Below are 27,772 nucleotides of genomic sequence, written 5' to 3'. Positions count from 1 at the left end.
CCCGCCCTTGTACCCTGCACTTGTTTTCATAGCACCCATCTCTGCTGACCACTCTTGAACTTGCATGCATACAGTAGACTCTCGATAATGCAAACTCGAAGGGGACCAAAAATTTGTGAGAGATATGGTGACCTTAAATCGGGAGTTTTTTTTAAAAGCTTTTATGTTGACGGGCCTAAAGTATTGGTTCAAATGAACAGGCTGTTCGAATAAAGTGAGTTTGAATTAACGAGAGTTAGTGTACTTCGTACAGGCATTAATTTAATGCTGGTTGAGTGGCTGACCAAACTTGAGCTTCATTGCAGGGGCCAGAACTGCATTGCAACCATTCTAATCTATTAAAAAAAAAATTTATTCAGCAATACTGTCAACCCACTTTTGAGAGTCCTTTATTTTTGTAAGTGCAGCAATACATGTAGCAATTGATAATGCAATTGAACTTTTTATGCCCCATTAGTTAGTCCTGGTTAATGCATGCTTGGCAATGCACCACCTTCTACATAAAAGGCATTTGCAGTGATGGGGGTGTGTTCCCACACAGATCAGCGATGGTAGTAGTGGAGCACAGTTTTCTAACAAGCTTGATAAGCACCCTTTAACCTAACCTAACCTAACCTAACCTAACCTAACCTAACCTAACCTAACCTAACCTAACCTAACCTAACCTAACCTAACCTAACCTAACCTAACCTAACCTAACCTAACCTAACCTAACCTAACCTAACCTAACCTAACCTAACCTAACCTAACCTAACCTAACCTAACCTAACCTAACCTAACCTAACCTAACCTAACCTAACCTAACCTAACCTAACCTAACCTAACCTAACCTAACCTAACCTAACCTAACCTAACCTAACCTAACCTAACCTAACCTAACCTAACCTAACCTAACCTAACCTAACCTAACCTAACCTAACCTAACCTAACCTAACCTAACCTAACCTAACCTAACCTAACCTAACCTAACCTAACCTAACCTAACCTAACCTAACCTAACCTAACCTAACCTAACCTAACCTAACCTAACCTAACCTAACCTAACCTAACCTAACCTAACCTAACCTAACCTAACCTAACCTAACCTAACCTAACCTAACCTAACCTAACCTAACCTAACCTAACCTAACCTAACCTAACCTAACCTAACCTAACCTAACCTAACCTAACCTAACCTAACCTAACCTAACCTAACCTAACCTAACCTAACCTAACCTAACCTAACCTAACCTAACCTAACCTAACCTAACCTAACCTAACCTAACCTAACCTAACCTAACCTAACCTAACCTAACCTAACCTAACCTAACCTAACCTAACCTAACCTAACCTAACCTAACCTAACCTAACCTAACCTAACCTAACCTAACCTAACCTAACCTAACCTAACCTAACCTAACCTAACCTAACCTAACCTAACCTAACCTAACCTAACCTAACCTAACCTAACCTAACCTAACCTAACCTAACCTAACCTAACCTAACCTAACCTAACCTAACCTAACCTAACCTAACCTAACCTAACCTAACCTAACCTAACCTAACCTAACCTAACCTAACCTAACCTAACCTAACCTAACCTAACCTAACCTAACCTAACCTAACCTAACCTAACCTAACCTAACCTAACCTAACCTAACCTAACCTAACCTAACCTAACCTAACCTAACCTAACCTAACCTAACCTAACCTAACCTAACCTAACCTAACCTAACCTAACCTAACCTAACCTAACCTAACCTAACCTAACCTAACCTAACCTAACCTAACCTAACCTAACCTAACCTAACCTAACCTAACCTAACCTAACCTAACCTAACCTAACCTAACCTAACCTAACCTAACCTAACCTAACCTAACCTAACCTAACCTAACCTAACCTAACCTAACCTAACCTAACCTAACCTAACCTAACCTAACCTAACCTAACCTAACCTAACCTAACCTAACCTAACCTAACCTAACCTAACCTAACCTAACCTAACCTAACCTAACCTAACCTAACCTAACCTAACCTAACCTAACCTAACCTAACCTAACCTAACCTAACCTAACCTAACCTAACCTAACCTAACCTAACCTAACCTAACCTAACCTAACCTAACCTAACCTAACCTAACCTAACCTAACCTAACCTAACCTAACCTAACCTAACCTAACCTAACCTAACCTAACCTAACCTAACCTAACCTAACCTAACCTAACCTAACCTAACCTAACCTAACCTAACCTAACCTAACCTAACCTAACCTAACCTAACCTAACCTAACCTAACCTAACCTAACCTAACCTAACCTAACCTAACCTAACCTAACCTAACCTAACCTAACCTAACCTAACCTAACCTAACCTAACCTAACCTAACCTAACCTAACCTAACCTAACCTAACCTAACCTAACCTAACCTAACCTAACCTAACCTAACCTAACCTAACCTAACCTAACCTAACCTAACCTAACCTAACCTAACCTAACCTAACCTAACCTAACCTAACCTAACCTAACCTAACCTAACCTAACCTAACCTAACCTAACCTAACCTAACCTAACCTAACCTAACCTAACCTAACCTAACCTAACCTAACCTAACCTAACCTAACCTAACCTAACCTAACCTAACCTAACCTAACCTAACCTAACCTAACCTAACCTAACCTAACCTAACCTAACCTAACCTAACCTAACCTAACCTAACCTAACCTAACCTAACCTAACCTAACCTAACCTAACCTAACCTAACCTAACCTAACCTAACCTAACCTAACCTAACCTAACCTAACCTAACCTAACCTAACCTAACCTAACCTAACCTAACCTAACCTAACCTAACCTAACCTAACCTAACCTAACCTAACCTAACCTAACCTAACCTAACCTAACCTAACCTAACCTAACCTAACCTAACCTAACCTAACCTAACCTAACCTAACCTAACCTAACCTAACCTAACCTAACCTAACCTAACCTAACCTAACCTAACCTAACCTAACCTAACCTAACCTAACCTAACCTAACCTAACCTAACCTAACCTAACCTAACCTAACCTAACCTAACCTAACCTAACCTAACCTAACCTAACCTAACCTAACCTAACCTAACCTAACCTAACCTAACCTAACCTAACCTAACCTAACCTAACCTAACCTAACCTAACCTAACCTAACCTAACCTAACCTAACCTAACCTAACCTAACCTAACCTAACCTAACCTAACCTAACCTAACCTAACCTAACCTAACCTAACCTAACCTAACCTAACCTAACCTAACCTAACCTAACCTAACCTAACCTAACCTAACCTAACCTAACCTAACCTAACCTAACCTAACCTAACCTAACCTAACCTAACCTAACCTAACCTAACCTAACCTAACCTAACCTAACCTAACCTAACCTAACCTAACCTAACCTAACCTAACCTAACCTAACCTAACCTAACCTAACCTAACCTAACCTAACCTAACCTAACCTAACCTGTAGACCCTCTAATTCCAACTCCAAGGGACCAGAGGTCTTTGAACTATCAGAAGTGTTCCTTAATATGATCCAAGCCTAAATGTGATTTGCTTTATGGATATCTATGCGCAGAAATAGTGTTTTGAATCTATTTCTCTATGCAAACGTAGCCAAAAAGCTAAAAATGGGGGGAAAAGCAGCGATATGTTTTCTCAAGTTTGGTTGAAAAAAGCTATCAATAATGAGCTAGTTTCCTAATAGAGTAAAACCACATTAAGACCTCAAGGACTGAAAAAAAAGTCCGAATTATTTGAATGTCGAATAGTTGAATAGCTACAGAAAGAAACTTTCAGAAACTGTTTCACACCGCAGCAACTTTAATTGATGAAAAAATAGGCTGTGAATAGTGTGCTTTTAAGAGAAAACTGCGCAGCATTCATGATATTTTGCAATTCCATTATGGGTGTAAAGCATTCCCACTGTCAGGAATATCAAAGCAGAACTGCTCCAAGATAGTAAGGCCTTCCGCGGCCCCCTTCACTGGTGCGACATAGTAGCGCTGGGGCCTCCTGGCAGGCAGTAGTGTCATTATCGATGCACAGCGAGCGGAATGGAAGCGAGCGGAATGGAAATTTGCGCCTGAACAGAGAAACGCCTTATATAAAAAAAGAAAATCGCAAACGACGCTTCAATTAGCGTTCGCATCAATGAGCAGCTGGGCTTAGCTCACTGAAGCATGGCAGACAGCCTCAATCGTCGTGGACTGATAACAAAGCTCAGAAACAAAATTATGCAGTGACTGTGTGTGCGACTCTGATCAACGTTGGCCCCCTTTGGAGTGCTGGTTGGAGGGACCGAATTTTCAGCTCGCAGCGCCAGAAACCTGATGCATCTGACCTCGGTAAAGACAAAAAAGTTTGACCTAACCAAATTTAAGAGACCATGGTAGAAATTAAGCTGCTTTAAAATGCATTGAAAATATAGCCAGCCAATCAAAATTTTCTTATTTGTTTGAATGAACCCAAAGTATGAATTATCCGAGTTTGAATTATCATGAGATTGTGCACAGATGGCTTCGAAGAAAGGTTGAGGTCAACTATGTGCTTTTGCTGGTCAATCATGACGACATTTTTGACAGCGCCTTGCAGGGACTTGTGGCAAGTTGCAAGCTGAGCCCGCATGAAGTGCCTTCCAGTGAATTTGACCATTTCGTGTTTTTCAGGCTTGAACACCACTAGCCTTGTGTGTGCTAGCTGATTTCTGTGGGACGTATTTCCTGATGGCACATTCATAAGCGAGAAAATTGCATTTTACTGAGAAGAAAAATGGAATGAACTTATGCTCAGTGCGCATTCAAGTGTGCTTTTAAAGGCATAGTCTTATCTGTTCAAATTCTGCTCGTTTGTGTCATGCAGATGGATTCTGTGATCCAGGGAGTGCACGACCAGAACCTCAAGCTGGCTCTGGCATTTGGCATTGGTATGCATCATGCTGGTCTGCAGGAGAAGGACAGGAGAATCGTTGAAGAACTTTTTGTCAACCAGAAGATTCAGGTGACCTGGACACTTTTTTCTTTAACATAATGCCGCTGTGCCCACTTATGCATGAGGGTCATATTTCATTTGTCACACAGTTGGTAAGCTTTTTAAACATCCTTCTTCATTACCATCTTATCTTAAATATACATGCTCATGGTTCATGTTTTTGGTCTCGGTGTTTTCTTCTCAACAGCTGAAATCATTAAGATGAGAGAAAAAAATGAAATATCTTTATTTCTTGCAGGTTTTATATGCGTCATTTTACCATTCTCATTCTGAGCTTATATTCGAAAAGTCCGGTGTGTCCCAGTATAAACCGGTTGAACTTGTGCAATGCCTACTGAACATTGATTGCTACTTGAGGCTGCTCCAACTCTTTTTGCATTTGAAATGACCCAGCGGTTGTTTTGTGCTTTATCCTCGGGCCTTTTCTGAAAGCTGCTCTGTTAGCAGGTGCGCTATATTCCATGTTGATTGGTTTCCAACCATCCATGTACATTTCAGCAACAGCTGATGCAGAATGGATTGCATTCTGTCTGTTGGTTTTGAAAAAGAAAATAAGGGTTAGCAATAGACTGGAAGCCAGCGCTTTCCAATTCTGATGAAGCATTATGGGTACTGCTATGACTAGAGAGCCGCCGTGGTGGCTCAGTGGTTATGGCGCTCAACTGCCAGCCCAAAAGAGACAGATTCGATCCCGGCTGCAGCGGTCGAATTTCAGTAGAGGCAATTTGGGAAATGTAGGTTGACATGGTATTTTTACCTGTGCAGGTGCTGATTGCCACAGCTACCCTGGCATGGGGTGTCAATTTCCCGGCCCACCTTGTTGTTGTGAAAGGCACCGAGTACTACGATGCCAAAGTTTCGCGCTACGTGGACTTTCCCATCACTGGTGAGTTGGTGGCTCTTTTTTTTTTGTTAGGCAACATTAGGTGCAGTATTTATTTGCATAATGAAGCCACTCGCACGAGCAACCCACCCCCACTTTTGTCATTGAGAATTTACTTTTTTTTTTTCGTTAATCATTAGCTTTTCTGATCGCATTTCTCTGACGGCGCGTTTGCGGTGGTGGCTTGCTCATCATGCTTCAGTGAGCGCTCGGGCATCGGAGAGGAGCATACCAGTTTAAACCAGAACACTACAAAACACCCTTTACACTGAAATGCTTTCGAGGAAGCAGGACCTTCAGACTTCCAATCGTTTTGGCAAGCTCGAGATCAGGAGGAAAAATGCCTAACCCTCTCACAGCTAATGCTCGCTTGCATTACACACTCGTAACTATTCTGTGAAATTTTTAATCTCGCATAAAGAATGCACATCTGATGTTTAGCGCCGGTGTTCAGCATGTTCGCTCTATCTCACTCGCCGTGATTGGCTGGCGCCGTTGACTATCACAAAATCGTTGGATCGCATCATGATGCAGCAAACACCTGTCGAAGTGAATAATGTTAAACACTGGCGACAGAATGCATCTAACCCTGTGTTTTTGTTGATCATGGATGGACAGATATATGGGCAAGCGGGCAGGCAGGCGGGCAGGCAGACGGATGTGTGATATGAAATTTGGACTCTCCCCAAAAAATGTGTTGAAACTTCTTTTCTCGAGTAATGAACTCTAAATTTACGTCAACTTTTTTGGAAAAAAAAGTGGGTTCATTACGTGAGTATATATACAGTACTTTATTTTATTTCTAGTGAAGTACAGTAAGACCTCATTAATTTGAAGTCATTGGGACTACAAAAAATATTCGAATTAACCATCGCAACATTGGTGTGCGGCAAAATCGGGATCGGACATGCTCGCATAGCACCTCAGATCTTCGAATTAACTGGGCTGGTGCAAACCGCTGTTTCGAATTATCGAGGTTTTGCTGTAGCTATATTTTAGACTGACTAATTAACTTTGAGTTATTGACGATGCAGGAAAATTTTCAATTACAGAGCTCTACAGCCTCAAGAAAAGCCACCAAAATAATGCAATGCCCAAACAGGTTGCTTTATGCTGAATTTTTTTTTTGTCTTACAAAACCCCGTAAGCACCCAAGATAACCCCCCCGTAGGCACCCAAGATTGCAGTTTTAGATGTTTGCTGATAGCATGCCATGGTAGAAGCAAGTGCTAGGCATGCACCCCAAAAGGCAGAATTTTCAAAGCAAGCCGTTTCCTTAGCTAAACTTGTTTTCTGTCTGTTGGTCCAATTTGATAACTTTTCCAATTACTGCGTTTTTGGTATGGACTTCTGTTCTTGACTTTTCGTATTTAGTCTAAAGGGGTGGATCACGGCGTGTCTGGCTAGTGTGCCTTGGTCAATAGACAAAGATGTGTAATATCAAGGAAAGTGTCTGTATGTACTTGTTATGGAGCTGGTCCCAGTGCACATTTAATGAAACATTAATCATTACACATTCTACTGAATATAGTAATGCACTTTCTGCAACGTTTTTCATGCTGTATTGGTTCTTCTTGCGGCATGGCGCATGCTTGTATCATGCTTGCAGATGTCCTGCAAATGATTGGACGAGCCGGCAGACCACAGTTCGATGACCACGGAGTAGCCGTGGTGTTGGTCCATGACCTCAAGAAGAAGTTTTACAACAAGTTCCTCTATGAGCCATTCCCAGTGGAATCAAGGTATGGGCATCCTTAAACTTTCCATGTCAGAGAAGCCTTGCTGTCTCCATCCAAAAATGCAGGGAGGTGTCTCACTCGTGGTCAAATTTTCTCACTCTGACAGCTTTGGCTCACTTTCTTCTGATGTTGGCAGGACTTGTTTTGATTGTACTAAAGAACGTCAGTTTATATAATGACTTGTGTTTTGTGGTTCTGTGAATTTTTGCCTGTGGAGTGGAGAGTAGGGTATGTGGCCCTTGAAGATGAAATTTTGTCATGAGCCGAAGTCATTTGACGCTATTCCGGCCTAGTTTATTCTGGTACAGACAGACAACATGGTTTACTTGTATGTAATTTAATTTCATGTGTCAAACAATTGAGCTCCCCTAATTGAGAAAATGTTTGGATAGTCGGCTGGCTGTGTGCCTAAATCATCCAGCACTGTGTGACAGAAAATATTAGAGGGCCCGCAAAGCATCCAAGCATAGGATGCGTTTGATTCTAAATTGCATCCAGTAGTGTTCTAAATTTATGAAGTACAGTCTTTGTGCTAATAAAAAAAAAACTAGAAATGTAAACAAACTATGGCTGTTTTTGGCTTTACTTAGTTGAGCATCAGCAAGTGTCCTCAGGCATGTAGTTAACTGTTTGCCATGAGTGCATAAGGTGGCCTCAGAGTCGGTTATGGTTAAAAGGGAACTGAAAAAATGGTGACCAAAACATACAAAAGTAGTTGCGAAAAGTAGGGGGTGTGCAAATACAGCTGAACCTCCTTATAGTGAAGTTGAAGGGGCCCGGCAGTAACGAACTTCGTTACTGCCATATTTTCGTTTTAGCCCGTGCTGACCAAGCTTCCAAGGGGAATCTTCATTCCTTCATTATGTCCATTATTTCGTTATAAACCGTTGCATTATAGCGAGGTTCAACTGTAGTACCTACTTTTTCAAAACCGAATCAAACACGAGTACAGTGTACTCTCGTTAAACGGAACCTCAAGGGACCAGGAAAATATGTTCCTTTTATCAGGAGTTTCGTTTAGAGAGAGAAGGTTCAGGATTTCGCAATCTGTTCCGCGCTGCTTGGTCCCGATGAGGCAGGCGTGCGCGCAGTTGGCAGTCTCCGCAGAAGCTGATCTCAAATGCAAAATCTAGATAATAAAGAGAATGGTAACAAAGAGAATGGTAAACTTTATTGCACAAAATCAGTAAGCAGTGAACTTTTTTTTTCTTCAAAGCACTGATGAAATTTAAAAAAAGGTTGTGAATAGTCCACTTATTCCACGGAAATCAGTGGGAACTGAGATTTATTGGCTTGTGAAAAAGGACTTTATGTTTGCTTGTTTTAGCTCTCGCAACCGTTTTCTTTTAATGGCACCACCCATACTAGACGGGCTGCTCAAAAACAGCTCAGAACCTTCTTCTCGTTGGAAGAAACTGTTCAGCATTTGGACTGCCGATTGCACCTGTGCAGGTGTCACCACAGGATCAGAGTCGGCAGTCTCGTTTTTTGACTTCTTCCTCCTCGTCTTCGCTTTCATCGCGGGACTGACATCGGCTACTATGTGCTCCACGGTGTTTTCCGGGCATGTTGCCACGTCACTGTCAATTTGAACATACTCATCAAATTGTACGCCCAACGCAGCACAATTCTGCAGTAGCAGCTCTTCTTCGGCTGCATCTTGGACATCAAGCTCATCCTGTGTGCAGTGTTCTTCTGTAGCTGAGGCAAACCCTGCATGTCTGAAAACAGCTGGCAATGGTCGTTGCACTCACCTGCCGCCAAGCATCATCAAGGAGGTAAACGGTGCGCAGTACATCGACCCTGTAGTCCTTCCCCTTGTCCATGCATAACAGCACCCTCCAGAGAAGGTTTTTTGCGGAAGCGCGACTGGAGCGCTTGGATCGCACCGTGATCCATAGGCTGCAGCAGCGCTGTGGTGTTTGCTGGCAGAAATTCCAACTGTATGTACTTCACACCCGGCACAGTTCCATGTCCAGGGCAGTTGTCGATGAAGAATAAAACTTTCCTCTTCTCTCGCGAGAAGCGTGCATCCTCGCGATAAATCCATTCCCTGAAAATGGACTGCATCATCCACGCTCTGCCGTTGGCCTGATAAGAAACGGGCAAGGTTGCGACATATTTGAAGCAGCGAGTGTGCTTCGATTTCCCGATCACTAGCGGCGTCAATTTGTCGCTTCCTGTCATGTTGGCCCCGATCAGGAGAGTCAACCTGTCCTTACTCAGCTTCCCCCCGGTGCATTTCTCTCCTTTGGATGACAAGGATTTTGAGGGTAGTAATTTGAAGAACAGTGCTGTCTCATCTACACTGTAGATGTTCTCTGGATCGTACTGCTGGCTCTCCGCGGCCAAACCACCAGGCACTTCTCCAGATCTTTGTGGTTGGCCTCCCGCAATCGTTTTCTTTGAGGACCAAAGTGTGACGTCTAGAAAGCCTGCTGCAGCTTAGCCTTGTCCTGAAGTATCCTCGTGAGACTGCTCTTGGGGACGGCGCACTTCGTCGCAAGCGCTGTTTTTGTAAAGCGACCACTCTCCAACTCGTTGATTATCTCCATCTTCCTTTCCAACGTAAGGGCATTGTGAGGTCGCTTCTGTGCTGCCATCGGATGCTGACTTCGCGACGAAATGTCGCAGACGACGCTGAACGGCGGATCTAAGGCTTAAGCCGCTTAAGCCTAGCTGGACACAACTGCAAGCACACCGTGACAGAAAGCAAGCAACGCGGTTGCAGTGTGCGAGAAGAACCAGAAACGTCCAAAGACAAAAACTGGGAAGAGGACAGTGATGCGTACCGCGATGGGGCTGCGTGTGCACGTCAAGTTGCGGCTTCGAGTCTATTCTCAGTTCCGTTTATACGGTGGTCGGAAAATTTGAGTTCCGATTAACGAGATTTTTTTTACATTGCCTTAATACAAAACCAACCAACTGCGAGGCATTTGTTCCATTTAAGCGTTGAGTCCGTTTAACCGATTTCCGTTTATCGAGATTCTACTTAGTGCAGATTCGCTACCAAATCGAATATGAATACAGGCGTTATGAACACTGCCAGACGAATGGACTGCATCGCGGTGCTGAATCCTTCATCCCTCACAGACCGATAGCAGCAGCCTGCTGTTGGGCCTCAGAGTGGGCCCTGTTTTTGTGACAGTCGTCCAAAGAAAACTGCCAATTATTCGAAAAGTATTCTAAAACTTGAGAAGTTATTTGATTCGTTTTGAATAATCTTGGAGACATGCACTGCAGACAAAGCTTGATATAAGGAACACAGATATTATGAATTATCGGCTGTATCGAAGTGTTCCTAAATATTTGTAGTAAACAGATTCAATTCCTTACTTTATATATTGAACATGGTAAGCCATAAAATGGATATATCGAACTGCCGAGCGCCAAGTTGTGCCCGCTCGGAAAGCAGGCAGTAGGTTTTCCTTCGCTACATGAATGACCGGTGGTGGTGCGGCAAGTGTTTGCACCACAGTTCATACTTTATGTTGCTCGTGTCAACAGCCCTACGTAAGATACTGTGGCATGGACCAGCAGCTTAGTCAATCGTAGCGTTCCAGTAGCCATCCTGTGCTGATGTCAACTGTCATGGAGGTGGTGAAAACAGCGACACCTTTCATTCTGGTGTCCGATTATCTATGCGACACCGCTGTAATGCAGAAAGCCAACCTAACGTGATTGGCGTCAGGTTTTTTTAGCAGCCTTCGCAATCGCCGCGATGCACTAAAACTTTGGAAACGATCCCTCCTAGCTGCTGTCCTTTCACTGCATAAATTGTACTTCTCGTGCGGGAGTTTTCTGCAAAATTATATATTGCGAATTTCTGCTATATTTTTATGATTTTTTACCTGTTTGCTATAATGAGGCCTGACTGTATTTGACGACTTCAGTGAATCGAATAGGAGAATACTCGATTTGCTATACGAAAATTTCGAATATTCACATACGTACCTCTAGCAAGAAGTTTTGCCGCCTGATATTTTTTTCCCTTATATACTGCTGTTGTGCATTGTTGAAATTTGAATTCAAATTGTTGAATTCCACACTGCTGAAATTAATTAATGGTGAGAGCTGCAAGCTTTGTATGCATGATTTTTAATGTTGATAGCTTTGTTTGTTGTTGGTCACAAATTCCTAACAAATAATTGCAAATTGCAGCTTGCTTGATGTTCTGCCTGATCATGTGAATGCTGAAGTTGTGGCTGGGACCATCAAGTCAACGCAAGATTGCTTGGACTACATGACATGGACGTACTTCTATCGTAGACTTCTTCAGAATCCAACGTGAGCACTTTTAATTTAATCCTAAGACATTTTGTAGCCCTCACCATGCATTGATCACTTCCTGTCCTTCGTTGAAAATCTTGGGAATTTTAGTCCCTTGAAAGAGGGTGACAGTTGGTTAGGATGATGGATGAAAAACAATGGCACATATCTATCAGGAAATCATTTTTGCATATTCCCAGTGGGAAACAAATTCTAAATTTTTTATGCTTGCAGGTACTACGGTCTCGAAAACATTGAGCCGAAAAACATGAACATTTTCCTCTCAAGCCTTGTGAACAAAGCTTTGCGCACATTGCAAGACTCCTACTGCCTAGAAGTAGACTCGGTGAGTGGCTCTTCTTTGTTCAGTGAATCCTGCCTTCAAATCAGTTGTCTCTATTGTTTGCAGTGCAGTCATAATGTGGAAGCATCTGATATGAGTACAATGTGCACTTTAAAACGTGTGAAATGTGGAAGAAGCTTGTTGTTCAGGACCTGCATCACAGAATGTGGGGGGCCTGGATTAGTTTTATTTAGAGATTAAGAAGTGCCCTAATAAGGGATGTAAGCTCCATGCAGTAAATACTGGAATCATAGAAGTGTCGAAAAATTCACACTGCATGTATGGTCATGTATTAAGCTGCATCATGTGTGTACTGATCAGAGCAATGTGAAATGGAACGCATATTGGCATACAGTCAGTGATGGTTCAGCAAATAAAAGTGTGAAGCTTACCGTATTTACACGATTGTAAGTCGACCCCCCCACTTCTTATTCCTGAAAAAAAAAAAAAACAAAAAAACGGAGGTCGTTTACGCTTGGCCTTTAATAATAGAACGCGACAGCACTATCCGGCGGCCTCCGCTTATCGCCAGCCACTATCGGTGGCCGCGCGTGGGACCGCCCGTGGGCACAGTCCAAAACGAAAATGTATTACAGTCGACGACAGAAAATTCGGACGCCTGATTTTTCGGACATGCTTAATTATTCGGACTTATTTCGCAGCACCGCGACATAGCCCATAGAGCCAATGTATAAGAGCGCCTGAACCCAAACCCAAACCGCCATTTAATGTGTACAGTGGAACTTCATTAATTCAAACTGCAGGAGAGATTGAAAACTTGATCAAACAAAATGAAATTCAAGCTTAAAGGGAGCCTCTTAACTTTCGATGCTGAAATCCTGCGAGAGTCTGCACATTGCGCCCACGTGGTTTCGAATTCGTACTGTTCTTGAATGTCTTTCGCTGCACGAACTTGAACCGTAGTCTGAGTTCCCGGAACTCATCTGTTCCGAGTCTTTTGTCCCGAATACGAAAAGAGGTACATAGCAGCAAGTGCATGGGAGGCGTACGACCTCACGGAGACTGCGAGCGCGGGAGGAAGCGGTGGTGCAGTTCAGAGCAAGGTCAGCATACCCGTGGCAAAATGCACTGCAGCCCGACACTTCTATTGTAAAACAGTGAACAACTATCGTTTCAATGACAGGCAAGACTCCTCATTATACGCAAGCCACCGCAGAGTGCATATCGCTGGATATGATGCCGATTTTGGCTCTAGTCTCTAGGCCTAATGGCGAAGGCCAACACCGACGGAGCGCTTGGTTTGGCCGTTTCTCGGCTCATATTGTTTCACCATCTTCGCGTTCTCGTTCCGGCCCATTGTACTGCGGGCGCAGCGCAGTTCCCGCAGCGGCATGTTCGCTTTCCCCGTTTAGACTTTGTCCCAGCCCATGTGTTCATTGGCGACATGCCGAGGGCAGCACAGCCAGGCCGAGCTCGTGAAAGCGGTCGCCGCTTGTCATCCGTGCACATGTCACGCGGGGAAATATACGTATTTACGCGCATAATTTGTGCACATTTTATTCAGAAATTAGGGCTCGAAAAAGGGGGTGCGCAAATTACGCGGGGATTTCGCGAGCGCGACTTAAAAAACTCCAAAAAGTGTATGTTGCTGCGTATACGTCAGCACCCGGACCCGCACCCCACGCTGCCCCCCCCCCCCCCCCCCCCCCCCCGAAAAAAGTTCACTCTGAACGAAAAGCCGCGCATCCCCCCCCCCCCCCCCCCCCCCCCCTTGCGGGATGGCATGAAAGTGCATGCATGAAGCTGAATAAGAGGCTAAAACAGCGTCATCGCTTGCGGCCCAGCCAATTGTTCGGTAGTTCCGGATTCCGTAAGTTTGCTTTCATAACTTCGTCCGGGATAGCAAGCGCGAATCAATGAATCGATTATCACACCACACAATTCTTTAACAGTTTAACAGTACCGCGCAAGCGTCGACCAAACTGCTTGTCGGCGCCTTATCACGGCGCGGAGCTGTGAAGCCAGCGAGAATAGCCACGTGCGCACAAGTTTTCCGACACAGCGATTGTTGTCTATGGGCAAACTTGTGCGCACGCGCTTATTCTCTCTGGCTTCACCGCTCCGCACCATGATAAGGCGCTGACAAGCAGTTTGAAACTTGCCGTATAGTTGTGATATCCCATCGCAAGACATTACCAAACAACCAAACACAAGCAGTCAGAGCCACCAAGAAAAGCGTAGCCGGCAGTCGAGTCACATGCATCAGCCAAACAAACAGTGGTGTTGGCTCTTCTATCAGCTGCCGATCCTCCCCGGAAGTGCAGCTGGCCGTTCCGAGTGGCGATGCCGCTGGTGCCGCTGTGATTGTGTCAGCGGCCTCTGACACCACCATGAACGCCCAGTGCACAAAAGATTCAAAAAGCCTTCCGAACAAACACGCGGAATAGCCGAATGCTACTGGGTAGAGCCATAGGGTAGACCCCGCGTGCATGATGGTGGTCTAGCACAGCGCGGTGCGTAAAATATGCGAGCAAAAAGTTTTTTTGTAAACCTGGGTGATAAGTTAAGGGTGCGCAAATTATGCGAGGGCGCAAATTATGTGCGTAAATACGGTAGTCATGAGGAGCCTTAGAATGTGAGCCTTACAACTTGCCGGATCCTCCGGCATATTGGTAATAAGTTCATGATTTTTTTCAGTGAAATTTGATTTTCTAGACTGCCCGATTTTTCGGTTGTTTTCGCGGTCCCTAGAGAGTCCGAAAAATTGGTCGTCGACTGTACTCACTGGACTACTCGTCCACACTTGCGCCGTCGTCCTCATTGGCGCTGCCGTCGTGACAGCTGCTGCGGTCCCACAGCTCGTCGTTCTGACGTCGTTGTGCAGCGAAATCCCCCACTTTGCAAACAGCCACATCACAAAATTGTGTGGAACAGCTAAAAATTTTGCGTTGCTGCAGCTGCCACACCTGATCACTCGTTGCGAACGTCGAACTTGTGGCCCGGGGCGCAGCTGTTTGTCTTTAGCGTAAAGAATGATAGCCATCTCGAATGTAGCTGTAAACGAGCGCTGGTCGCTTACCGGACCCGGAGCACAAATAACGACTGACGAAGCATTACATTAAATACTTGTGAAACACGGCCGGCAGTAGTCAAATGTGTCAGAGCCAAAAAGGAACTACGCATGAGCGGCGTCCGCTCTTCCGTTGGCTACCGACACTCCCCGGCGCCACTGCATTTCCGAGTGGGGGTGCCACCGCCATTGGAACAGCGGCCCTTCCATCAACTATCGGTGCTTGAGTGTGCTGTTGAAAGTAAAAAAAAGTAAAAAAAACTTGGACGGTGCCTGTTAAAAGTAGAACGTGAATGCGTTATCGGGTCGCCGTCGCTTATCAGCAGACACAATCTGCGGCCACTTGTGGGGAGAGGGCCAGTACCGGTTTGCTGCTTACTTGCGCAGGGTGGGGATGCCGGTTCTGCGTGTTGACTTAGCAGCTTCTCAAGGCCAGCATGAAGAGCGATGCAACGGAGCTGCGCAGCAAAAATCCAACCATGCTGCAGCATGCCTGATGTCTCATTTGTCTCGCCTTTATTTATGGTGGGATGCTTTGGTTTCGATTTTAAGTTGACCTCCCATTTCGAATTTTCAAATTTTGAAAAATAGGTTGACTTACAATGGTGTAAATACGGCAGTTTTCAATGTCCCCTCTTCTACGCCTTGTGTTTTCGCGTGAAAACACATTGGCAGTGAAATATCCCACGTAACATGGATGCAGGATTCTGCTTAGACATTGGCACTGCTGCTTTCATGCATTGATTTAAAGTGTTTTGACACCCATTGCTGTGTTTTGACACCCTGCAGCATTCTTCAATCTTTTTCCTTTCGCCATTTGCAGGATGACCGCACCTTGATCTCAACAGCCCTGGGCAAGATTTCGTCCTTCTACTACATGAGCCACGAGAGCATCCGGCTCCTGTACGACCAGCTGTGTGTGGACTCGTCCATCGAGATAATCCTGTCTGTTCTCACCCAAGTGAAAGAATACTCTGAGCTGCCTGTGCGTCACAATGAAGACCTTATCAACGGGTGAGTTGCTGGGCCTGTGGTGCCGGTACTGGATGCTCGTGATCACTCGTCGCAAAGTGCGCTCTTGTTCATCCTATGCTCTGAGATCATGAGGTTATACTATGGGCTAGAAGCTTGCAGATGGAACTTGTCCAGACAGGCTAGTTGCTGGGAACTGCAGCTTGGAATGAAAAAATAAATAAATGAATAAGCTAGCAGTGTTAGGTATTGATGTAGGCCCGAGAAAAAGAAGTTTTGGCAAACAGCTACGTGTGCAGGGTGCTAAGGGCTTGCACTAACTGCAAGATTCGTAATTTTTGGAATTTTTCTGCAGCTTTGATTCCGACTGGTCCCCCACTCCCTAGTTTCTGTGGCCATGATAGATCTTGAGCTATCTTGTCGCTGACTGACTGGAGGAGATGGAGGGTGAAAAAGGAATCAGATTGCTATCAGATACCTGTCACAAGGCAGTCAAAGAGAGAAACTGGCGGAGTAATTGGAACAGTTGATCTGAAGATATGAAATTCAGCCCCATTAGTGCAGTTTCTCAGCGAAGGAGCCCAAAAGTAGGATGAAAGTTTGTTGCTGGTGGTTTTATAAAAAGAGGCGTGGCATGCATGAAGCAAACAAGGGAGTGTGCAAGTTTCAGAAAATGTGTTTCGAGTGAATTTTTGCCCACAGACATTGTGCCACATGAGACAAGCAAGCAGAATAGCGTATCTTGAGAGTAATGCATTGTTGCCACGGCACACAAAAGTCCATTCATGGACTGACTAGCTATAAAGTTAGTTTTTGGAGGTATTTGACTTAGCAGAATAACACCCAGGTTGAAACAAGGCTGCCTCCTAGTGCTGCCGCATTTTCGAGTCTGCCTGTGAATGGATTGTTTTATTTCCTGCTGTCACTTTGCAGAGACTTGGCCAAGATGTGCCCCTTAGCAGTGGACTCCAGCACCCTGGATAGCCCGCATACCAAGGCGCACCTGCTGTTTCAGGCACACTTCACACGTCTGCAACTGCCGTGCTCAGACTACCTGACTGACCTGAAGTCGGTCCTCGACCAGGCCATTCGCATCCTGCAGGTGGGTCCCTCTCAGGCTGTGCCCAGTATCGTCAGAATCGTCATGGTCAGCTTGGAGGCCCGCGTCTTCCTGCGTTTTCATTTTCTAGGTTTGCCCCATTGCCTCGGAAAATGAATTTGAATTTGCCTCGCTTTGAGCAGTGAGTTCTCCTAGGTCTCCACCTGAATTCACCAAACTACGAAGCTGGGAGCTGAGGCGACACACGTTGTCTGTCAGTGGGACGCCAAAATCATACCCGAGCGGCGGTGTGGGTCGTGCATTGTGGCACATTAGCAGTAGCTTGCTTGTTTTGTAGCTGCATGACTCGCAAGCCACGCCAATCATTGGCTGATGTCCCTTTTACCGAGTTTTGAGCTTCCTAGTCAGCTTCTTAGTCACAGATGTAGTGTGAGCACGAAAGCCTGCTGGGTGCCCCCGTCATACTCTGTGCGGACAGACACCCGCATACTCACACTCGTAAATTCTGCCAGTAGGTTGGAAGCCCTTCTGCATAGCACTCACAGTTAAGGTGCCCCTCGTCGGTGCTTTGTAGATAGCTGGACCGCTCTGTAATTACTGCGATTGTTAACAAATACCGCGTGAGTAATAATGCCTTGCAGCCTCCCTCGAGCACGAATGTGGTCATAGTTTTCGAACTATGACACCACATGTATGAAGTTGTGTCACAAAAGTCCCACCAAAGCTCATCAAGAGGTTAGATGGAGACAACTTGAAACCAATACTCTGGTAAGAATGCATCACATGAACCCAGATGAATTCAAACCAGATTGTTCAAGAAGTGGCTAGGGAGCCACAACGGAACACATCTTTTGGGACTGCCTCGCAGACCCACTGCCGAAAGAACTCCAGAAGCTTGTAGGCTCGCAAAAGTGGGAGACCCTGCTGGCCAGCTCTCATCCGGAAGTACAAGCCTGGGTCACAGCACGAGCCCAAGAGGTTGCATTCAGGACCAACTCAGGGCCATCTGATGGGCTCGACAGAACACATCACTCCCAGTACTGATTAAAGTTTTATGACTGGCTGACTTGCAGAAAACTTTGACAAGTAAACTTAAAATGTCTATTTTAGGTGAGGGTCTTGATCAAAATTTGTCCTTTATTATCGAATGTTTTCTGCACCTGGTGTCATCTTGCAAAAGAGGTCCGCTTAATGGAGAGATAGCGTGGCCAACCAGGTGTATGGATAACGTATCTTATTCCTGGTTGTCTGTTACATCCATGCCTCTTATAACTGGGTTCAACTGTAGCTATATTTGTGTAAAGGAAAGGTTCCAAAATACTATTCTTATGCACAGGTATCCATGAAGCAAAGCACATTTAGTCTTGGTTTGTATTAGGGCACATTTCTGATAATTCAAACTTCTTATAATTCAGACAAAAGTCTCTTGCTCTTGTTCCTTTGCCCTTTGAAGTTTGAATTAGTGAGAGTCTACTGTGAATGGATAAATAAAACAAACTTACGCACAAGTGTGTCACCGCCTTTGCCAGGAATCCTTTTCCTGCACTTGTGTTCCAAGTTACGCTTTATAATGTGCTGCGTACAGACTTGCTTAACCAGTGTTGTGCATTATCAAGCCTCACTTTATTTTTCGCAAGTCTGACTGCCTCTCTGCATGTGTACAATGCAGGCTATCATCGACATTGTTGCCAACCAGGGCTGGCTGATCCCAGCACTGTCTGCCATTGTCGTGCTCCAGATGGTCATCCAGGCTCGTTGGCACACTGACAACACTCTGCTCACCCTGCCGCATGTCGACAGTTCTGTGCTGGATTGCTTTGCGTGAGTCCCCTGTGGCAATGTTCCTTTCATGTGCATCTTCATGTAGGACTGAATCACTGGAACCTCTATATGTTAGTGTGCAGGGAGCACGAGCTGAAGTTGGCAAGGAAAGTGCCTCTCTGATTTGCTGGTGGGCTTAGTGCGAGACAAACGAGGACAAGAGAGGGAAACAGGACGAGCGCTCGTCCTGTGTCCCTCTCATGTCCTCGTTTGTCTCGCACTAAGCCCATCTGCAAATCATGACTTACCAACTGGCCCAAAACTTCACTTTGCTAAAGTGCCTCCCTTTTCGGTTTTTCGAAGACTGAATGAACTGGGTGCATAAGACATGAACACACTAATGGGGGACACTGGTCTGAGTCTTATTTTACTTATTTTTGGTCCAATCTTAATGAAACGAGATTAGCCAAAAATTAAGGAAAATAGAACTAAGGCCAGTGTCCCCTCTTACGTGGAGGATGATATTTAGTGGTTTATCATTGGTCTCTTGTAGTTGGGGAGCTTTTCCTTTTGATGGCACTTAAGAATCAGCTGAGGGGCAAACAAAATACTTTGTTCAAATGCCAAATGAGATATAGGCTTCCTACAGTGCCATACAGGCAAGTTATTGCTGCTGCTTTGGCACTGAGAAGGATGAGGGATGAGTTCGGTTTTTCTTTTTCTTCGCAGTTTTTCTTGAGTGGCATCCTTGAGTGAAATACTGCTAGGCTTTTATGGGTAGCAGGTTTTCATGGTCAGCCACGTCTAGTCTGCTCAGGCTTACTTTGAAGTTAGGAGTTTGTTGAGCTCATACTTTTTGTTCCACACTCTGTGCTTCCTGCTGCTAGGTCGGCCTCTGTGAACTCCTTGCCAGAAGCTGTGCACCTGCGAAACAGGTCACCAGAGGTCCTGGAGAAGGCTCTGCAGAGAAGGCTCAAGGAACGAGAACTGCAACAGGTTGGCCTCATTGTGGTGGTTTGCAAACATAGTGTATGTAGCTATGCTGTGAATGCGAAGCGCAGGACTCGTGCCACTCGTGTGCATTTCCTTTTCCTAGTCTGCGTAGTGCTTTGCAAGTCAGGGAAGGATGCTAGCCAGCCCAGCTTCAAACATTTCATGCAGCCGTGATCAGGATGTCCTTGCTTGAAGTGCACACACGATGTACTTTTTTTTTTTTTGAACACACAGAGCTAAGTAAACAGTGGCTGTGTGTGCATTGGTTATTTGCATCGATGTAGTTTTCCCATGCGCTTAAAAGTTAGACCTTTGGGAAAATTTTTTCAGGTTTTCGTTATTAAATTGCTTCATGTATTTTTCCCGATTTTTCTCTTTCTTTGTGACTGAGTGGTATCGTGGGCTACAAGACTGTAGTGGAGTGCTCTGGATTATGTAATTTTGTACCCTGAAATCCTGGTACGCGGACATATTTGCATCAGTTTGTGCTCAATTTTTTGCCTAGTTATTTTGTAGATCCTGACACCACCTGCTTGCATTTTGCATTTGGACTTTATTTGCCTTGGTGGGAAGAGTCGCCCACGATTACTTTTTCGGTACCAAAAAAGTGGTAGGGTTTTAACGCAGTTAAACTGAATAGGCATGCGAAAGCATGTGTTTAGCCTGGTTGACTCGTGGTTTTGCATTGCTGGATTGTCGCCAGACATGGTGACAATATTGGGCTTAGTTTAAGCTCTGATCGAGGTTAAGCTGGTCTGATCTTTTCACGCCGCAGATGGAAGTTAACGAAGACAACGATGTGCAATGCACAGCATGAGAGTGTCTTGCAGTTTAACATGTGGCGCGATCGGCTGCAGCGATAGCATAGTACTGTCATGCAGTGGCCAGCGAAGCTGATCTGTTTGCGCTGCCGCAGGTTCAAAACCCAGTCGCAGCAATATTTTTTTTATTTCTGCACCCTCAAGGACAGGGACGCCACAAGATCCTTGGGGGAAGCATTTCCAGACTAAAATCTACAAAAAAGGGGTTGGCATTGTATTAGTCTTATAGGTGTAAAAGATTTTTTTAATTATTTCTTAGCATAAGCTAAATTGTGCAGATGTGATGATAAAAGTGGTTTTAGAATACCATCAACAAGGTCTTTATGCACGATTAATACAGAGACATTCACTCTGGCATCTCTTTTAGCCAGTGTGCAGCTTCAGGATGTTGCCCCGCTTACTGTATCATACCAGTATGAGTGCCAGCGCAGAAGATTTTTATGTGGGCTTTTTCTTGCTAAATAAATCTGCATTCCTACACTGTGGATCACACGAAGGCTCTGCAGTGAGATGGGTCCCAGGATGAGGAATCCTTTCGGGAGCAGCAATAAACACAAGACTGCTCCCTGCCTTTGGACTGTAGGTTTGCCTTGTCACTAACCTTGCATTCAGCCACTGAAATGCATTGCATTAAGAACATTAAAAAAATATTATTGCGAAAAAAAAATGTTTGCAGCAAGACTTGTGCAGAAGCTGAGGCCAGACAAAATGTCATACAAACTTTTCTGAACTCTTGGTGTCAGTTGAAGATGTTTCATTTCATTTGTGCACTGCTGGCTTTGGTAAATTATTTAACATGTCATCTGCTCGAAAGGAAACTTCGGGCAAGCATCATTTAGTGCGCAACCCCCTTTTAGATTTTTTTCTCAGCACTCTATAATTCGCAGCATTCAAGTTCGTTCAACTTTCTTTGGCACTGTTTAGCAGCATTCATTCAAATTCATTTGGTCCTGAAACTTCGCTGTTTCCATGCTTCAGATAATTTTTTTTCGCTCATATTTGCCTCAGACACATATATATATATATATATATATACCGTATTTACTCGTGTAATCCTCGCACTTTTTTTCCCTGAAAATCAACGCGAAGTTTGGGGGTGCGATAATTATTCGGGGAAAATTTTCAAGCAAATGTTTCGGAGTGTTAAATGCAAAGATGAATGGGTGCAAGATCAGGATTGTCAGGTCCGCAATTGTAAATATAACGAAAACATTACTTTCAAGCGTAACTTACCTTCGTTATGAAAGTACAGGGTGAACGTAAGCTCAAGCTGCTAAAGCACTTTATTTGCCGCGCGCAACCTCCCCGTCACTACTCGCGTTGCGTACGTCCTGCAGGCAATTCTACTCTTCATCAGAGTCCGTGTCGACACTGGAATCGATGGTTTCTTCATCTTCCGATGCTTCTTCGTTGTCCCACACCAGGTGGTCCTCGGTCGCATCCAGGGCGTTCGAAATTCCTGTTTTCTTGAAGCTTCTGGCCACCATGTTTACATCAATCATCCCCCATGCCTCTGATACCCAGCTGCACAGCAGCTCCACGGACGGTCTTTTGATCTTGCCGCTTGGCGTCAGAGCATGTTCACCTTCGGCCATCCATTCTGCGTACAGCCTCCGGATGTTATCTTTAAATGGCTTGTTCAAAGATACGTCAAGAGGCTGTAGCATTGATGTGAGGCCGCCGTGTATAACAGCCAGGTCCGTGCGCAGTTCCTTGTACTTTGCCCGAACCGACTCTTGAAGATGGCCCCGAAAGCTATCAAGCACGAGGAGCGACGGAAAAAGAACCGCTTCCGGTCGCCGCCCCCATACAGTCTTCACCCAGTCCACTATAAGGTCTGCGGTCATCCACCCCTTTTCTTGGACGCGCACGTGTATACCAGGGGGGAGCTTTCCTTTCGGGCGGGTCTTCCGCTTGAAAATGACGTACGGTGGGAGCTTCCGCCCGTCCGCTGTCACGCCTAGCATGACCGTGCACCTCTGTTTTTCGGCACCTGTAGTCCTGACATGCACAGTCTGAGCGCCTCTGTTTGACTGTCCTGCTGCTGGGCATATCGAAATTCAGCGGAGTTTGGTCCGCGTTCCCTATCTGGGAGAGCAAGAAGTTTTTCTCCTGCCGGATCCTGATAACGAATCGATGGAAGTCCACTATTTTCTCTTCATAGGCTGCGGGCAGGCTGGCAAAGCGTCGTTCGCCTCCTGAGCAAGAGTCCATTGCGCCGCATAAATCATGTGGCCCACCCGTTACTAGCGCGGAAGTCTTGCACCGGGATGCCCTCCTTTCTTGTGATTACGAGCGCCTGGTTCCGTATTAAATCAATCGACACAGCACACCTATCCGCTCGTCGAGCCTTGATCTATTCCAGTAAAGAGGATTTGACGGCAGGAAATTTCCCAGTCTTCGGTCCACGGAAGGCCCGGCGCGTCTTACCAGTCGTCTTGAGTTCGTCGTGCTGCCGTCTCCAGTACTGGACGCAAAACTCGTTGACGCCGAAGTGTCTGCTGGCGGCGCGGTTGCCATGTTCCAAAGCATACTCAATAGCTTTTAGCTTAAAAGCAGCTGTGTAGCTTGCGTAGCGTCCCATGGCGAAGCGGCACAAAGAGCACGGTGCAACACGCAAACAAGACAAACGAGGCCTACGAGACACCGGAGAGCTGGAGACACCTTCGCAAAATGGCGTAGTGGTGGTGAGTGGATGAGCGGTAGCAGCGGTGGCAGCGGACGATAGTACAGTACCGCCGCCTAGTAGCACGCGCACCCAACCATGGCAGTTAGTTGTGGCCGCAGTCAATAGATGGCGATCGCTACGACAAGCTGCAGAATGGGTTTCGCCCGGGCAGACGGCTAGAAGACAACCTCTTCGTACTCACCAGCTGTACAGACATTGCCAGGAAGGAAGGCAGGAGACTCATCTGCTGCTTTCTGGACGTCGAAAAGGCCTATGATAACGTCCCGCACGAAACTCTCTTCCATCGCCTTGGTACTCTGGGAATGGCACCACCACTTCTCGAGACGATAAAGAGGTTGTACAGGGAAAACGTAGTCACAGCCGTTTTTGGCAATGTGCATTCGGAACGGGTCTACGTACACAGAGGGCTTCGGCAAGGATGTCCATTGTCTCCCCTCCTCTACCTCCTGTATGTGGCCGGACTGGAAAAGGCACTCCTGCAGGCAAACCTGGGATTCGGCCTTAAGTACAGCACCACAGGAATTGACAACTCCAGTCGACTGCCGGGTCTTGCCTTTGCGGATGATTTGGTAATCATGGGAGAAAACACGGAGGATGTGCAAAAAATGCTAGACATTTGTGCCGCTGAGCTGCGAAGCCTTGGCCTGAAGTTCAACCAGCGAAAATGCAGGGTTGTTCAGCTGGCAGGCGAGGCGAATGATCAGCTATCGCTGACGTTGAATGAAGAGACCCTGACAGTCGACAGATCGTATAAATACCTGGGCATAAATTTGTGTGCTGAGACTGACATGTTCAGACTGCACGAGGCCAAGGTCCGTCAATCTGCACTTCGAGCGCAATGCATCCTCCGACGTCGGTGCCTGTGGGGGTGCCACCAGTACACCATGGTCCGCGACCTCTGGAAGCTCGCGCACGTGCCAGGACTCACATTCGCCAACGCGGTGGTCTGCCTCCCATCAGCCACCAGAAATTGGTTAGAGCGCAGACAAACAGAGGTCGGCCGCACTGCAGTCGGATGTCATGGACGGGTGGCCAATGCAGCCATTCAAGGCGACCTGGGATGGTCTAGTTTTGAGGCAAGGGAGGCATGAAGCAAGCTGGAGTACCGCGGTCGACTGCAGTTCATGAGCCACAACCGATGGCAAGGCGGGTCTTTGAATACCTCGCTGCGACATGCCTACGCACTACATGGGTGAAGCGCCTCCACAAGATAGAAGGCAAGTATGGACTTTTCCAGACACCCATAAGTGCCGAATCGGCAACGGCATGGAAACAGGAGGCAAGGAGACGGGTCCAGGAAAAAGAGAATCGCCAATGGCTGCAGGCACTCGCGGAAAAACCGACACTGGCAGTGTACCGCGAGTGCAAAAACAGCATCGGACCTGAAAAGATTTTTGACAACGGCCTGGGTAGCGCATTGCTGTTTGAGGCCCGTGCCGGAGCGCTGCGAACACTGGTGTACCGCCGTCGCTTCGACGCAACACCAGAAGCACAGGCAGCCATATGCCAATCGTGTGGCGACGCGGAGGAAACCATCGAGCACCTGGTGATGTCGTGCCAGAGACTACATCCGATGCCGACAGAGGGCACCACATTCCCACAGGCGCTCGGGTTTCACTGTCCTGCAGTGGACGACGAAGGAGACAGCTCCAAGTTCAAGAGCGGGGGGGTGCTGCGAACCAAGCGTCGACTAACTCTTTGGTGGAGCACTGTGTTTAAAAGCGCCAAACCGAAGAGTCGGAAGTGAACGAGGTCGATGAGCGAACCCCCCCCCCCCCCACCTCCTGACTTTAGCCTTTGCGTGTTTTTTTATTTTTTCTTCTTTTTCCTTTTTTGTGCGTTTTATCTTTCTTTCTCTCCTTGTGTGCTCCCATCTTCTTGGGATTTTTTTGTTTTTTTTTTTTTTGGCCGGGTGCCCAACCTAGTGGTGCTCACCCGTTACAAAGGGCAAGGCCTCAAGTATCTATCTATCTATCTAGACGGCTCGCGGCAGTAATTTTGGGGGTGTGATGATTATGCGGCGAAAAAAAAAAATTCGAATTTTTGATAGCCACTGTGGGGGGTGCGAGCATTACACGAGTGCGAGCATTATGCGAGTAAATACAGTATATATATATTTTTTAGCGTGAAGAAATTGGGAATGTTGGGACTTGGTGTGGCATTGCTTGTGTTTCGCCTTTGCTTATCTGCAGGTGATGGACACCCTTGCAAAACTTCCGAGCCAAAGCGTCAAGGTCTGCATTGAAGGGCTCAGCTCTGCTACCATGAAGGAGTGGACACAGGTCATGCTGGAGCCTGTGCGTACGTAATGTACACTGGCATTGTAAAAACATCCACAGGGTGGGGCTGTCAGCTGCTCCTACTTTTGTGGGGCGCCCAATGGAAGAGTTACCGTATTTACACAATTGTAAGTCGACCCCCCCCCCCCCCCCCCCCTACATCACATTTATGAAAAAAAAAAAAAAAAAAGCTTGGAGGTCGTTTCTGCTTGGCCTTGGCCTTTAATAAAAGAATGCTATAGCACTATCCTTGAGCCTCCACTGATCACCAGCCGCTATCGGCTGCCGCGCGCGGGTGCGCCCGTGGGCACATTCCAAAACGAAAATGTATTAGTCACCGGACTACTCGTCCGCCCTTGCGCCATCGTCCTCACTAGCGCTGCCGTCGTGATCGTTGCTGCGGTCCCACAGCTCGTCATTCTAACATCGTCGTGCAGTGAAATCCCGCACTTCGCTAATAGCCACATCACGACATCGCGTGGAACAGCTAAAAATTTTGCCTCGCTGCAGCTGCCACACCTGATCACTTGTTGCAAACGTCGAACTTGAGGCCCGGCGCGCAGTTGTTTGTTTCTTCAGCGTAAAGAATGATAGCCATCTCGAATGCAGCCGTGAACGAGCGCCTGTCGCTTACCGGACCCGGAGCACAAATAACGACTGACGAAGCACTACATTAAACACTTGTGAAGCACGGCCGTCAGTAGTCAAATGCGTCAGAGCCAAAGAACAACTACACTTGAGCGGCATCGGCTCTTCCGTCGGCTACTGACACTCCCCGGCGCCATCGCGATTGGAACAGGGGCCCTTCCATCAGCTCTCGACGCTCTCTTGAACACTGAGTGCGCGGTTGAAAGTAAACAAAAAAAGTTGGACAACGCCTATTAAGAGTAGATCGCGAATGCGTCATGGGGCACCGCCGCCTATCAGCAGCAGCAATCTGCGGACACGTGAGGGGAGTGGGCTAGTGCCGGTTTGCTGCTTATCGACAGCCACCATCGGCTGCCGCGCGCGGGGTGGGGATGCCGGTTTTGCACATTGACATAGCAGCTGCTCATGGCCTGCACGAAGAGCGATGCGACGGATCCGCGCAGCAAAAATACAACCACGCTGTAGCATGCCTGATATTTCGTTTCTCTCTCCTTTATTTATGGTGCGATGCTTTGGTTTCGATTTTAAGTCGACCCCTCACTTCGGATTTTCAAATTTTGAAAAATACGTCGACTTACAATTGTGTAAATATGGTAACTGCGGGTGCCCACAATTTTAAGGGGGAATGCAGGTTTTTGAGGTAAGCTTTCTTAGTTTTTAACATTGAGCGATGAAATTTGGCAGCCCTTTTGAAATGTGTCCTGAATGAATAAATACAAAATACCACTGATGTATCTTCAATAGTTGTGACATTACGGGCTTTATTGCTATACCAAACTTGCAGAAAGCCTGATAGGACAACAAAACATGGTAGGTAGGAGCCTGCAGTTGCTTTTAAATTTTAGCCAAAGTAGTGGTTCACGCAATGACTTTCTTAAAGTATTTTTATCAGCCTGATGGTTTTCTACTCGGAACATTATGTCCGTGCTTGCATAATGCACTCATTATCGCCACGTCAATGTATTTTCAATATAAAAAAAAAAGATAAATTAATTTAAACAAGTAGGAACATCTATGCATAGAGAATTTGTCAAGGAACACAACGCAACAAATTGCATGAAAATCCATAAAGCAATTATCATGCTGTGTTTTCTGCAAGCAGGGATGGCGAGACAAAAAAAGACTTTTTAGAAAACTGGCACTGAAGTTGCACAAGCAGCCACTGTTTTTCTGCCTACGGTCATAAAGGCATTTCTTAAAGTCACTTCTTGACTATTTTTGGAGAAAATTTGTTGGGATGCGATTAAAAAGACCTTATAGATACCAAATCGTATGTTTTCTAG

At 45.9% G+C, this 27,772-nt stretch overlaps 1 protein-coding gene across 1 annotated transcript in view; it reads left to right on the top strand.

Annotated features, from left to right (window-relative positions):
- The window catches only part of LOC144098901 (activating signal cointegrator 1 complex subunit 3-like), a 63,173-nt gene that overhangs the window by 31,055 nt on the left and 4,346 nt on the right, over nucleotides 1-27,772 (top strand). The window contains exons 28-37 of the mRNA XM_077631841.1: nucleotides 4,873-5,010; nucleotides 5,767-5,887; nucleotides 7,494-7,626; nucleotides 11,785-11,910; nucleotides 12,127-12,238; nucleotides 16,090-16,280; nucleotides 17,172-17,340; nucleotides 18,968-19,119; nucleotides 19,947-20,055; nucleotides 25,755-25,863. Of these exons, the coding sequence (XP_077487967.1) occupies nucleotides 4,873-5,010; nucleotides 5,767-5,887; nucleotides 7,494-7,626; nucleotides 11,785-11,910; nucleotides 12,127-12,238; nucleotides 16,090-16,280; nucleotides 17,172-17,340; nucleotides 18,968-19,119; nucleotides 19,947-20,055; nucleotides 25,755-25,863 (1,360 nt within the window). The remainder of the gene's footprint in view (nucleotides 1-4,872; nucleotides 5,011-5,766; nucleotides 5,888-7,493; nucleotides 7,627-11,784; nucleotides 11,911-12,126; nucleotides 12,239-16,089; nucleotides 16,281-17,171; nucleotides 17,341-18,967; nucleotides 19,120-19,946; nucleotides 20,056-25,754; nucleotides 25,864-27,772) is intronic.

The sequence above is a fragment of the Amblyomma americanum genome, chromosome 7 (assembly GCF_052857255.1).
Source record: "Amblyomma americanum isolate KBUSLIRL-KWMA chromosome 7, ASM5285725v1, whole genome shotgun sequence".
NCBI classification, from domain to species: domain Eukaryota; kingdom Metazoa; phylum Arthropoda; class Arachnida; order Ixodida; family Ixodidae; genus Amblyomma; species Amblyomma americanum.
This window is presented reverse-complemented; position numbering and strand designations above follow the sequence as displayed.